At 32.9% G+C, this 15000-nt stretch overlaps 4 protein-coding genes across 5 annotated transcripts in view; 2 read left to right on the forward strand and 2 right to left on the reverse strand.

The window, feature by feature from the left end:
- The window catches only part of LOC137650275 (uncharacterized), a 66500-nt gene that overhangs the window by 24994 nt on the left and 26506 nt on the right, over nucleotides 1–15000 (reverse strand). The gene's annotated exons all lie outside the window — the stretch shown is intronic.
- Nucleotides 1–15000, forward strand: part of LOC137650267 (uncharacterized) — a 37608-nt gene that overhangs the window by 535 nt on the left and 22073 nt on the right. Inside the window, exons 2-3 of one of the 2 annotated variants that reach the window (XM_068383574.1) lie at nucleotides 66–176; nucleotides 296–791. The exons of the other annotated variant lie outside the window; for it this stretch is intronic. Of the exons in view, the coding sequence (XP_068239675.1) occupies nucleotides 71–176; nucleotides 296–609 (420 nt within the window). The 5' untranslated portion in view covers nucleotides 66–70 and the 3' untranslated portion in view covers nucleotides 610–791. Of the gene's footprint in view, nucleotides 1–65; nucleotides 177–295; nucleotides 792–15000 lie in introns of those variants that run through there. 2 annotated transcript variants of the gene reach the window in all.
- Nucleotides 3617–4913, reverse strand: LOC137650268 (uncharacterized). The gene is made up of 3 exons (XM_068383575.1): nucleotides 4833–4913; nucleotides 4339–4449; nucleotides 3617–4156 (listed from the first exon to the last, which is right to left on the reverse strand). Exons 2-3 carry the CDS (start codon nucleotides 4442–4444, stop codon nucleotides 3834–3836), a joined length of 429 nt encoding a protein of 142 aa, XP_068239676.1. The 5' UTR covers nucleotides 4445–4449; nucleotides 4833–4913; the 3' UTR covers nucleotides 3617–3833.
- LOC137650271 (uncharacterized) lies at nucleotides 12208–13249 on the forward strand. Its single transcript, XM_068383583.1, has 3 exons — nucleotides 12208–12287; nucleotides 12631–12741; nucleotides 12914–13249. The coding sequence occupies exons 2-3, from the start codon at nucleotides 12636–12638 to the stop codon at nucleotides 13234–13236; spliced, it is 429 nt and encodes a 142-aa protein (XP_068239684.1). The 5' UTR covers nucleotides 12208–12287; nucleotides 12631–12635; the 3' UTR covers nucleotides 13237–13249.

Consider the following 15000-nt stretch of genomic DNA (forward strand, 5'->3'; position numbering starts at 1 on the left):
AAAATCTTATTTTACCATTAAAGCTTAAATAACCAACATAAAATTCATATTTCTTTTCATTGCAGCAAGGATGAAATTCGTGATTGTAGCCTCTTTTTGCCTGGCAGTGGCTCTTGCTCAGAACGCGATCCAGCCAAAACCAAATGTCCGGACATTGCCTGCCGAGGTCCGCAAAGGTAGGTTTTAATAATTTTCAAATATATTTATTAACGTTATTCTTTATGGAGAAAATACAAAAATTAGCTATGTGCCAGAAAATAACTTTTATTCATGGATTCCATTTCTATTTTGACAGAGGCTCCCAACCAATGCTACGGATTCACTGCCAGAAAGGCCTTCGCCGTGGGCCAGTCTTGGTCCCTGACTCCCTTCTGTGGCAGAGCCACCTGCCTCCAACACGAAAACCGGCTCTTCGAAAAGGTGGAGGACTGTGGCTTTGAGCCAAAGCCGTCTCCCGGCTGCAGAGTCGTCAACGAAGCCGATCAAGCTAAGCCGTACCCAGCCTGCTGTCCCAGATACGAGTGCCAGCCTGGTGCCAGCCTCCAGTACCCAACTGAGGAGGAACTCAGGGCTGCTGCACAACAGGCTGCACAAGCTGCACAAGGATAAATAACGATTTCTCAGGAAGACTTTTGTCTATAGATCACGGAGAATTTATGTTTGATTTCAGTTGCAAACTATTTATGAAAAGTATTTTTTTCGTTAAACCACATTAACTAATAGTCATTAGATCAAGAACAGAGATGGTAAAACCAACTGTCCTACCCGGAAGAGTCACACAATGTAAATCTGTAAAGAGATTATATTTTTATATATGTTTTATAAAATAAAAAAAAAAATCATGACTGATTTCACAGTTTTCTTAACCATTATACAGAAATTATTAAAACTTCTATCGATGAATTTTAACTAAAAACCTAAATTTCATCTGGAAAGATATTTAGGAATAAAACTCTGAACAACTTAATGATTTATAAGATTATATTTTAGTTGCATCGAAGAATTTTTTATTGTTATGCCATAATGTTTCAGAAGTATACATATACACATGACTTGTGGTTTGGCCTAGAAAACACGCTTGTTGCATAGGCAGCTGACGCTAAACTCTTTGTGTTGATTCTATCTCCTGAATGTAGATATGTGGTAGCTGAATCCCTTAATAGACATCTAGCTAAAATTAGTGCATGGTGCAAATTATGGTGCATGAAGTGGAATCCTATCAAAACTCAAACTCTACTTGCAGGAGTAGGCTTCGGCTCAAAGCCACAATCTTCCACTTTTTCGAACAGTCGGTTTTTTTATTATTAATATAACTGATAGTTATTTTTTATTTTCTTTTAGATTTTATTAAGTTCTGGTTCTGTATGTTATTCAGGTAATCGTGTAATTATAAGGCAACTCTCCTTGTTTTACAGAAGAATTTATTTCCATTATTATTATTATTATTATTATTATTATTATTATTATTATTATTATTATTATTATTATTATTGTCTCGGACGAAGTGAGTGACCTTATATGAAATGTCAAATTATTTCTGCAGATATCTCTCCCAACCCGTAGCTCTGTCATTCCCTAACCATAGATTGTGGATAGGGGGTGGGGAGGTGGGAGGGGGGTGGGGTGGGGGGGGGGGGGGAGCAGCTGATGCTTTCGGCGACGGAGTCAATAACTCCTATACCAATAAATTTAGTTGAAGGAAGCTTATCATACTTTAGCCTCTTCCTGTCTATGGATATTATTGTTTTTAATCGATGGGTAACAAAAAAAAAAAAATAAAAAATTAAAAACAAAAAAGAGAAGACCAAAGTCTCATCTGCCTTGTCCAAGGTACATCTTGCGTCACTGGACTTGAACTTGACCATCTCAGGGCAAAACCGCTTATTTTTCTTTCCTTTTTCCTTTCTTTTCTTTTAAGTGTGTATCCGTTGCGAAACTAATGAAATATATTTTACACAATGTAAAATAAATGTACAGTATACTGTAGCTTTGACTTATGTTGACTGATATTTGTTCCCCTTGAACCATTTGAAGAATCTAGCCAAAAGTATGACAACAGATTTCTGTTGTTATAAACTGAAAAGACCAGAGACATTATATCAACATCGTTCTTATATTTTTACTTCTAACGATCACCCAGCCACAAGAAAGTCAATCTTTATTGAAAAGGATGATTTTTATGTTCTTAGAAAGATGGATTTACCTCATACAATTTATCGATTATCTGTTCTTACGAATAGAATTTCACCTAAAAGAATTACGGGGATGTTCTGCGTTTGTTCCCGCTATTGAGATTCAAATAGCTGATATCTCTAGACGCCGACCTTCGGATCCTGTATTCAAGGACAAGAAGAACTTATCACGATTTTGACCATTTTGTTTTTTAAATTAGAAAAAATAATTTATTCATATTTTCATATATATGTTGATTAAATCGTAGTAATTAACATATTTAAGATGAAAATATAAAGAAATTTCTAATCACTGTAGATATGTTTTCATTCTATTCTCATCAAGCTAAATGAGGGAAATTTCCTTGGAATGTTTACACTGGAACCCATAGTGAAAATCAGTTGTTATAAAATATCTACTTTATTATAAATGTTAAATTCTTGTATGCGCCATTGCATTAATCTTTGTATTGAAATCTTTTGTTCTGAAATATCATCTTTTCTTAAAATCTTTTATGCTAAAATATATCTCTATTTAAAATATGTTGTTTTGAAATATTCTTGGTCCATTACTTTTCATACTATATACACATAAATCGTGGTTTGGCTTAGAAAGCAAGTTCGTTGGAAATGCAGATGAGGATGCTCTCTTTGTCTTAATTCTATCTCTCCAATGGAGATTTCGGGTTGCAGAATCCCTTAATAGATATATAGCTAAGGTTAGTGCATGGTGCAAATTATGGGGCATGAAAGGGAACCCTAATAAACCTCAAAATATGATTGCAAGTAGGTTTAGGACAGTGGCTCTTCAACATCCTGATCTCAGCAAATATTTTCTTTAACTACATACAACTCCTTTACAATTTTAGATGCGATTCTTGATTGCAAATATATTTTTGAGAAACACATTCAGTCTTTTTTCTTCTTTAATTACACAGAAAATATTGGTTTATTCAAAAAATATTTTAAAAATTTCGGCGATCAATCAGCACTGAAGAAATGCGTTAGTTCTTTCATCCTGTCTTGTTACGAGTGTTGTTCTACTGGCTGGTCTTCAGCTGCTGAATCTCATCCAAATTTGTTGGACAAAAACTTGCAGTCTATTGAATTTATTATTCCTGATCAGGATTTTAATATCTGGCACCATCGTTCAGTTAGTTATTTATGCATGTTGCATAAGATCTTTCATGACAGCCTTTATGCGTGTTTGACCATAGGTATCTATAGGTAACTATGGTTTGACTGCTTATTATAATGCAGTCCATAGTGTTCCAACCGTTGATATAGGTGAGGGATGGGTAACATTCTTCAAGATCTCGATAGAGAGAAAAGCTTATTAGATAGAATAAAATATGTATGAAAAATTAACTTGGAAGTTATTGAAGCAAATAACCAATATGCAATAGTTTTTTTTTTTATTTTCAATACAAATATATAAACCTCATTTCTTGTATTATAATCTATAATGCCCTTATATCTTTAAAAATACTTATTTCTAATAATCCTTATATCACATTTGCTTTACTATCACTTGAATTTATCCGTAAAATTCGTTGATTTATGAAGGAGAAAATACTTTGAAAAAATTGTTTGTAGGAAATCTTTTACAGAGATTAATTTTTTGTTTACTTGTAGACTAGAATTTCTCTGATTGACCGGTAATTATCCTTGTGCGCCCTGTGCAGCTTGTGCAGCCTGCTGTGCAGCAGCCCTGAGTTCCTCCTCAGTTGGGTACTGGAGGCTGGCACCAGGCTGGCACTCGTATCTGGGACAGCAGGCTGGGTATGGCTTAGCTTGGTCGGCTTCGTTGACGACTCTGCAGCCGGGAGACGGCTTTGGCTCAAAGCCACAGTCCTCAACCTTTTCGAAGAGCCGATTTTCCTGTTGGAGGCAGGTGGCTCTGCCACAGAAGGGAGTCAGGGACCAAGACTGGCCCACGGCGAAGGCCTTTCTGGCGGTGAATCCATAACACTGGCCAGGAGCCTCTGTGAAAATGATAAACGTTTTCATGAATAAACCAAAGAAACACGTTATTTATTAAAGTACCTGGTCCTTTTCAACGTATATTCTTAATTCTACTATGCATCTATGATCATCACCTTGAATAGATAGTATTTTTGTAGAAATATATATTGGTCAGTAATAAGTAAATATTATAGATACTAACCTTTTCGGACCTCAGCAGGCAATGTTCGGACATTAGGTTTTGGCTGGATAGCATTCTGAGCAACAGCCGCTGCCAAGCAGAAGGAGGCTACAATCAGGAATTTCATCTTGGCTGTAATGAAAAGGAAAAGGGATGTTGATCTCATTTTAATAATCATCTTAAAAATTAAACAGTTTTTCCTACTTTGGATTGCCATTGCAGGTATTTTTGTTACCTCTTAGATATTTCGTGGTTTCCTGAACATCTTTTTAGTTCTCATGATATCAAAAGAACATGATTAACTATAATTGTTAATGATTTTAAACCGACAGAGGGAGAGAGAGAGAGAGAGAGAGAGAGAGAGAGAGAGAGAGAGAGAGAGAGAGAGAGAGAGAGAGTATGGAAATTAGATTGTTTCTCGTTGTTTTGTAAAGCTTCAGTAACTGAAAAGTTGAATGGTAGTGAAAGACTGTTGACATAGGTTGAACGTCAGTCTCCTTATTTTCGTGACCTACCTCAGTTCACTGTAGTGGTGAAGTTGTTCTGGAAGGTAAACCGTATATTATGCACTAACAAAGGATTCTGCAACTGTTTATATGCGATGAGCGGAGACCTTGTGAGATGCCAGATACTGCAATGCTTATGTTCTTCTTACGCTATCTTGACGGGTATATTTTTTTATCTTTATCAGTGCCATTGTCTCTTTATTACTTTTAATTGCCTCTGAGCTTAGTAACTGATGAAAAAATGCGTAAGATGATGTCTATAAAGATAAATAATGGCGTATGAAACAACAAAGCCCTTGGCATCGGCAAGTCTAGTAAATTCCCAGAAACCTCTTAGTTACGAAAGGGGTTCTCTAAGTCTAAACAAGCCCCAACTCCCAAGGCCATTGCACACTGCATGGCGCAGGGTAACATATCTGCAAAAACCGGTAGATTTAATACCTCTAGAGGTCCAGTTTTAACTGGACCGTGCTACCCTACTACCCATTCCAGAAGTCCAGTCTTTGAACCCTATAGCCAGAAAGAAAAAGAAGAGTCGTGAGGGTCTGGAAACTTTTCCTAGAGTACCTCCCACTTTGTCTCGTTTTACGACCATCGGCAAAGTCACCATAAATTTCATCTTGGCTTTATGAAACGTAGAATTATGTTCTTACACAAGAAATTTTGATGTCAACAGTGAACAGAATAGATATTAAGACGATAAGAATGCTAATGGCATTTTTTAGATAAGTTGAGTGAAATTTTTAGGGAAGTTTAATGTCTAATTTAGTGTAACATTTGTTCTAAAAATATAATTAAACCATTCGCTTTAAAACAATTACCTCTTACATACAGATTATGAAAGGAAAAAGAAATTCAAGTAATTATCTTCAGTTTATCAAATGGATTTAATTTGTTAATTGATGAAGGAAACATAGCCATAGATTAGTTTGCATTGCATAACATCTCACCAGAGATTTGGGTATGTACAATTGGACACCAGAGTCTCTGTCACACCTTGCTCCAAAAGAAGTGCACCTTGACACATTCTCACTTCACAGCGAGTAACCATTCCAAACCTATAGTGTAGGTAGAGAGGACAAAGTAATGGCCAGGACTAAGCACATGGACGCACTTCATAGTGACGGTGTGGCTGGATGCATTTCCTCGGAGTGGGGTATACCAGAAATACCTGTTTCCAGTCGTACTTTTTTTTTTTTTTTTTTTTTTTTTTTTTTTTTTTTTTTTTTCCTAACAAATGATGAAAAAATATTCGTAATAATTGTCTGTGAATCTAAAAGCAATTAGCTATCTTTCTGTTGTATGACAATTTTTATTGATACATTCGATAAAAAAAAAAAAATTCAGTAAATGTACAGGTAAATACCTATTAAGGTATTCCATAAAAATAAATAACTTGTGATCATGAAATCCAAAGGTTTCAGTACAAATAACTTCTAAATTGGGTTTTTGTGAAAAGTGCTTTTTAAGCTCTCATAAAAATCTTATAATTTTGCCTTTATAACACGAAACTTATTGGTATCCGATGAGCGTAGACTCAGAGATATGTGAAACTCGTCATTGTTAACTATTTGTCTACGATTTTCAGACATGAACATTCACCCAGTTTATCATTAATAATGATTCTTAGAACTACTCATTTTCTCTAATCGTTACTCATATCAATCTTTAATTGTTACCTCCCATCGTTTATCAATACTTCTATATGCACTTGTTACTGATGAGCGTAACGAACTCTTTTGGCAAGGGTCGCATTTAGTAAATTCCCAGGGATTTTATTGGTGACGAAATGGCCTAAGAAAGAACTGGTTGGTTGCGCAAAATTATCGCTTGGCAAAAACGGGTTACGACGACGCCTGGCTCCGAATCTCGCGATCGAATATGCAATCCTCGTTAGCCGTAAGCCAGTCATGAACTACGAGAGACTTTTCCTAGAATGTCTAGTTTTTTTCTTTAAATGTTCTTTGGTGATTCATTTGATTGCTTAGCGCTTTTTTTTTCTCTTAAATTCACACACTCACACACACACACACACACACACACACACACACACACACATATATATATATATATATATATATATATATATATATATATATATATATATATATATATATATGTATATTTATATGTATACATATATATACATACATACATACATATATATATATATATATATATATATATATATATATATATATATATATATATATATATATATATATATATATATATATATATATACATATATATGTAGGCTATGTATATGTATATTTATATGTATACATATGTATGTATATATATATATATAAATATATATATATATATATATATATATATATATATATATATATATATATATATATATATATATATATATATATATAAATATTATAACTTCATAGTGTCTCATAATGGGATTTATGCTCTGAGGAGAATTTTGCAATTGTCTGATTTTACATCTAAATGGTATAGAAATGAAGAAACCTCACAGAAAGTAATGCAATGAAATATAGGAGCTGCTAAATATACATGGTCTAAGGTAAAATATTCCTTTAGTCAAAATATAGATATATGAGTTAATCGGTCGTACTTCAGAAGTACAAACTTGCAGGGAATGTTTTTATGTTGAAAAGGATGAAAAAAATCTCTTTTTATTGTTTATATATTAAAGATCTATTTCAATATTGTTACAGTTTTTAAAATATTTTTCTTTAATTATTCTTTACTTTTCTTGTAGTTTATTTATTCCCTTATTTCCTCTTCACTGGTCTATTTTTCCCTAGTGGAGCCCTTGGTCTTATAGCATCCGGTCTTTCCAACTAGGGTTGTAGCTTAGATAATAATAATAATAATAATAATAATAATAATAATAATAATAATAATAATAATAATAATAATAATAATAATAGAATCGTGTGAGTGTAAGTAAGAAATATTTTAGTAGTGCAGTGTAAGTTAGAGGTTTAGATGTCCTGTTATGAGTCTCCTTTGAAATTTGGAGAGGTTAATGACCTTAGGAGTTGTCCTGTCTTATTTTTAGATGTCATCTTCTAATTCAAAGAATATTTCAGAACACTTGATTTTCAATACAAAGAGTATTTGAGAACACCAGATTTTCAATACAGAGATTATTATTATTATTATTATTATTATTATTATTATTATTATTATTATTATTATTATTATTATTATTATTATGTAAGCTACAATATTTTTTGGAAAAGCAGGAAGCCATAAATCCAAGGGGTCCAACAGTGACAAATAGCCCAGTAAGGCAAGAAAAAAAAAAGGAAATAAGTGAACTATATGAATAGTAAGGATTAAATGATATGGACTATCTAAAGATTATCAACATTGTCAAAATTGACCTGCCATATATAAACTATGAAGGGAGACTCGTGTCAGCCTGTTAAACATAACAAAATTAGTTGCAAGTTTGAACTTCTGAAGTTCCACCGATTCAATTGCCTGATTAGGAAGATCATTCTACAATCAGGGTCACAGTTCAACTAAAACTTCTAAGATACTATGTAGTGTTGATCTTTATGATAGAAAAGGCGAGTGTTTTAGAACTAACTGCATACTTAGTACTACGCACATTTGGGGAAGATCTAAATGCAAAATATCGGTAGGGTTAGGACAGATCTTAAGCTACATGCATGAAAAACTAACTGAACGACGGTGCCAGAGATTAATATTCAAATCAGGAATGATAGATTTAATAGATACATGTTTTTTTTCCAACAAATTAAGAGGAGAGTCAGTAGCTGAAGACCAAATAGGAGACCAATACTCAAAACAAGGTAGAATGAAATAACTAAAGCCTTTCCTCAATGTAGATTGATCGCCTTAAATCTTAAAAGAATTTCTCAATAAACCAATTTTTTCTGTGCAATTGAAGAGGAAAACAGATTGAATGCGTTTCCCGAAAGTAAATTTGGAATCAAGAATCACACGTAAAATTTTAAAGGAGTTGTATATAGTTAATGAAACATTATAAATGTTGAGAACTGGATGTTGACGAGCCACTGCCCTTGACCTACTTGCAATCATACTTTGAATTTTATTAGGGTTCAACTTCTTGGCCCATCATTTCCGCCATGCACTAATTTTAGCCGGATCTTTATTAAGAGATTCAGCAACCCCAGATCTACATTCGGAGGATGGAATTAAGGCAAAGAGAGTATCATCATCTGCATTTGCAACAACCTTGTTTTCTAGCCCAAACCACAATGTATGTGTATAGAGTATGAAAAGTAACGGACCAAGAATATTTCAGAACATCACATAAAAGGTTTTAAAAATAGATAATATATCAGAACAAAAGTTTTCTGAATAGAATATTTCAGAACATTTGATTTTAATACAAAGATTGTTGCAATCGCGCATACGAGAATTCATTTTTAATAAAATAGATATATTATAATACATGATTTTCACTATGGCTCCCAGAGTAAACATTCCAAAGAAATTTTTCTCTTTTAGTTTGATGGAAATATTATAAAAACATCTACAGTGATTAGAAATTCATCAGATTTCTAAGAATTCTTGTGGCAAAACTGCAAATCTTAAACTGGAGTTGGTGGGTGGCACAACGTAGCATCCCGGGGAAAACAAGAAGTGGAAGAGGACGATTTGTCTGGTGATATCTCCAGACAGCCAACCATCGGATCCAGTATTTGAGGAATTTATAACGAATTTGACATTTTTTTTTTCTTTTTACGGAAATACTAATTTCTTTATATTTTCATCTTATATGATATATTAATTATCAAGATTTAATCAACATATTACAGATGAAAATTTAAATAAATTATCTTTTTGATTTAAAAAAATAATTGTCAAATTTGTGATAAGTTTTTCTTGTCCTTGAATACAGGACCCGAAGGTTGGCGTCTAGAGATATCAGCATTTGAATATCAAAAGCAAGAACAAACGCAGAATATCCCCGTAATTCTTTTAGGTAAAATTCTATTTGTAAGAATAGGTAATCGGTAAATTGTGTAAAGCATATCATTGTTTCTAGGATGGTCAAATCATCCTTTTCGATAAGGATTGACTTTCTTGCGGTTGGTCGCTTGTTAGAAATAAAAATATGAGAACGATGTTGATATAAAGTCTCTGGTCTTTCAAATCTAAAACAACAATACTGTAGTCATACTTTTGGCTAAATTCTTCAAATGATTCAAGGGAAACAAATATCTGTCAACAAAAGTCAAAGCTACGGTATACTGCACATTTATTTTAAACTGTTTAAAACCTATTTCATTAGTTTCGCAACGGAAACACTTGAAAAAAAAAAGAAAAAAAAATTAGATTAGTGGTAGTACCCTGATTATGGTCAAGTTCAGGTCCAGTGACGCAAGATGTACATTGGACGAGGCAGATGAGACTTTGGTTTTTTTTTTTTTTTTTTTTTTTTTTTTTTTTTTTTTTTTTTTTTTTTTTTTTTTTTTTTTGGTTACCCATCGATTAAAAACAATAATATCCAGAGACAGGAAGAGGCTAAAGTATGGAAAGCTTCCCTCAGCTAAATCGAATCTTCTTTCTTATGGTTTGTTACCATTATTCAGTAATAAACATAAATATTACTTAAGAATTAATTCATTTTGTGCTGACTGACTAATAAATCTAATTGATTGAAGTTGTGAATTAAATTACGACAGCAAAGATAATTGCAGATAGTTTGTTTGTTTGTATTTTAGATATATCAACGAGAAAAACTAGCATCTTACAAACATCTAATTTAATTAATACCAATGATTAAAGAGATTAACCCTTTTATTCCTCCACCATCCATAAAAACTTCTGTAACATCAATTGGCCACTTGAGATTTGTCTTGATAACCTTATTCATGCTCAAATTTGCTCTCAAATTTCTTATCTTGAAAACACATCAACCTTTCTACACTCCATTCAGGATCCATTTTCTTTCCCATAACTTTGCACTTTCATTTATTGAAAATTTTCTTAAATTAAAAAAAAAATCAAAAAAATAAAAACTCGATCTTAAAGATCCTGAACAGCCACGTCGATACAGAAAAAAAAGGTATTTCACGCCTAGATTTTATCATCCTGAATACCCTCCATATTAACTCTTTTATCAAATCTGTGCTGATATCTTTCAAGATCTGAATATCTCATTATGATTTATCTCCTTCCTTTAGACATCTCTCACCGTGACTTAGTTCTTCTGGCTTCGGTATTACTTCCTTCAAACACACACGCACACACACACACACACACACACACACACACACACATATATATATATATATATATATATATATATATATATATATATATATATATATATATATATATATGTGTGTGTGTGTGTGTGTGTGTGTGTGTATATATGATGTATATATATATATATATATGTATATATATATATATATATATATATATATATATATATATATATATATATATATATATATGTGTGTGTGTGTGTGTGTGTGTGTGTGTGTGTGTGTATCTATCTATCTATCTATATACATATACACACACATATATATATATATATATATATATATATATATATATGTGTGTGTGTGTGTGTGTGTGTGTGTGTGTTTGGGGGGGGGGGGGTGTTTGTGTGGGGGTGTATGTACGTATGTACCCAAAACAAAATGACATTCGTAGATGTTTTGCTCTGTCGCATTTACCAGTTAAATAATATTTTCAACAATGAGCATTCATAAATATTGATGGAATTCTTAGATTTTTCAGCTGAATTTATGTGGAATATAATATATATAATAAAGGTCATGAAGTTCATAACTAATAAATCATATTAATAGAGAGAGAGAGAGAGAGAGAGAGAGAGAGAGAGAGAGAGAGAGAGAGAGAGAGAGAGAGAGAGAGAGAGAGAGTTCTAGATTTTCTATGGAAAATTTTACTTACCCCCGATGGCTTCTCGCATACATTGTATACCACCGGTAGGAGTTTTGGGAGAGCGTGGCATTGGTGGTGGGGGTAAGGAGGGGGTAGGGGGTTGGGGGTGGGGGGCGTGGCATTGGTGGGATGGGGGAAGAGTCTGAGCTGCCCAACATGTTTTCGCGATGCCTCTTCTTTGCGCCATCTACCGGTTCTTGGGTTTTACGTTTCGTAATCGTCACTAAAAGTTCTGGGAATTTACTGAACTATGAAGATGCCGGTGACTTTGTGTTGCGTATTAATCTTTAATTGAACTTTGCACCTACTAATTCATACAGTCTCTCCATCTTTTGTTATTCAAAGTTACACAGAAAATACAGTAGGTGATAATAAACAACCTTAGTAATAATAATAAAAGCCCAAAAATGCAAACTCGGAGGGGGCAGTAAAGGGCGTAGATAATGCAACGTTTGGCATCTTGCATCTCCGCTCATCGGATATAAACAACACCGTGAACGTTTTCCAGCACAGAATAAACCAATTGCCCTTCAGCATAGCATCACTGCTTAGTGAGCTTCGGTGAGTATAAGTTAAACTCTTTTATGTTCATTGCTATATGCAAATGTTTACTACATCATACTTAACTTAAATTTTATGATCAAAATGTAAATTTACCTAATATCATTAAATTTCGTATCATTTAGCTTTAGAAGACAACTGGAGAAGATTTTTTCTTATTCTTTAAGCTACAGAAATTTTAGAACAAAAAGAAATGGATATATCTGTTTATTTCTTAGAAGTATTCATAGTCTTACTAGAGCTAATTCTCTTAGGATTGATAAGTATACACTATAAGAAATAATAGTTTATCCTTCCAAGGAATAATTTCCCATCTAATTAGTTGTTTTGTTTTCAATTACAGCCAAGATGAAATTCCTGATTGTAGCCTCCTTCTGTGTTGTTGTGGCTGTTGCTCAGAATGCTATCCAGCCAAAACCTAATGTTCGAACATTGCCTGCTGAGGTCCGAAAAGGTTAGTATCTATAATATTTACTTTTTGCTGATCAATATATTTCTACAAAAATACTATCCATCCAAGGTGAGGATACTTAATACATTGTATCATTGAGAGTATACGTTGAAGAAGAGCAGGTACATTAATGAATATTTTATGTTTATTCATGAATACTTTATCATTTTAACAGAGGCTCCTAACCAGTGCTACGGATTCACGGCCAGAAAGGCCTTCGCCGTGGGCCAGTCTTGGTCCCTGACTCCCTTCTGTGGCAGAGCCACCTGCCTCCAACACGAAAACCGGCTCTTCGAAAAGGTGGAGGACTGTGGCTTTGAGCCAAAGCCGTCTCCCGGCTGCAGAGTCGTCAACGAAGCCGACCAAGCTAAGCCGTACCCAGCCTGCTGTCCCAGATACGAGTGCCAGCCTGGTGCCAGTCTCCAGTACCCAACTGAGGAGGAACTCAGGGCTGCTGCACAGCAGGCTGCACAAGCTGCACAGGGCGCACAAGGATAATTACCGGTCAATCAGAGAAATTCTAGTCTACAAATGAAAAAAAAAAAAAAATGAATGTTTGTTAAACATATATTACAAACTATTTATTAATAGCCTTTTTTACATAGATCAACGACTTTTATAAAATATCAAGTGATAATAAAACAAAAGTGAGATAGGAATTATTATAAATAAGCATTCTTAAATATAAAAGGGCATTATAGATTATGATACAGAACATGAGCTTTATATATTTTTATTGAAATAAAAAAAAAATCTCTTACAGATTGGTTATTTTCATCGATACCTTTCAATATATATTTTACTTGTTTATTTCCTTTTCTCGACTGAGATTTTCTCTTTATAGAGACCTTGAAGGATATTACCCATCCCTCTCCTATATCAACAGCCGGAAGCACTGTGGACTGCATTACAATAGGCGGCCAGCTCTGTTAAGAGTCGAGCTTGATTCATTGGGCTAGTTGATCTCTTCTCTTTAATAATAATAATAATAATAATAATAATAATAATAATAATAATAATAATAATAATAATAATAATAATAATAATAATAATAATAATAATATGGCTGAAGTAACCCCAGGACGCATGCAGAAAAGTGTGATCCTAGGAACGACGCACATAATAAGAAAAGTGATGAACTCCTAAGGAGGCAGGATGCAACCTGGAATCCTACACTATAAATACCACCCAGTCGAAAGACTGTGATAGAGAATAATAATAATAATAATAATAATAATAATAATAATAATAATAATAATAATAATAATATAGATTCTTTTACTATACTCTAAGGAAAAAATAAAGATTTTATGAACGATATTCAAATGCTCAACTAATTCAGACCGTACAAAACTTGAATTCTAAGATAGAAATATCTGTGAATATGTAACTTACAGATAAAACTTGCCATCTTTTGCAGCATCTAAAGAATTATAATTTACAGTGATTGCGACTGTATTATTATGTAAAATGACTGCACGCGGATTACACTTGTTTGGAAAAATGCGTAGTTTTATATATATTATGCTGACTCTTATTTAGTTGATTGGTAGATGAAATTCATTGATTAGCCATATTACTTTGTTCAAAGGCTAAAAGATTATAAGTTCATCTGATATTCTCAAATATAGTAGATTTATCTCCTATCGTATCCAGAAATATATATATATATATATATATATATATATATATATATATATATATATATATATATATATATATATATATATATATATATATATATATATATATATATATATATATATACATATGTAAACAAATATATATATATATATATATATATATATATATATATATATATATATATATATATATATATATATATATATATATATATGTATATATACGCACATATATAATGTATAGTCTATGGCCTTTGTGTTATATAATTGTCACCAAATTATGTATGTGCGGCGTCAATCAGCCAAAGACTGCTTCTTTCCAATTTCATATCTATACCTCTCTGGTTACGGTTAATTCTCCCTTTGCCTACATATACACCGAATAGTCTGGCCTATTCTTCATTTATACTCCTTTTTGTCCCTTGCCTTACAAACATTCATGTCAGAATGTCTATCTCTTCCACATCTGAAGCATCTTTCCTTTTTATATAAACTGTTGGGTGCTTTCTTGTAGTCCCTATTGTACCGTGAAACTTTTGATATATTGTCTGGGATCATTCCTCGTATTGTAGCGCTATTCTCATTAGCACTCTCAGAAGCTCAACAAATATCTACAGCC

This window comes from Palaemon carinicauda, chromosome 11 (genome assembly GCF_036898095.1).
Source record: "Palaemon carinicauda isolate YSFRI2023 chromosome 11, ASM3689809v2, whole genome shotgun sequence".
In the NCBI taxonomy this organism is placed as follows: domain Eukaryota; kingdom Metazoa; phylum Arthropoda; class Malacostraca; order Decapoda; family Palaemonidae; genus Palaemon; species Palaemon carinicauda.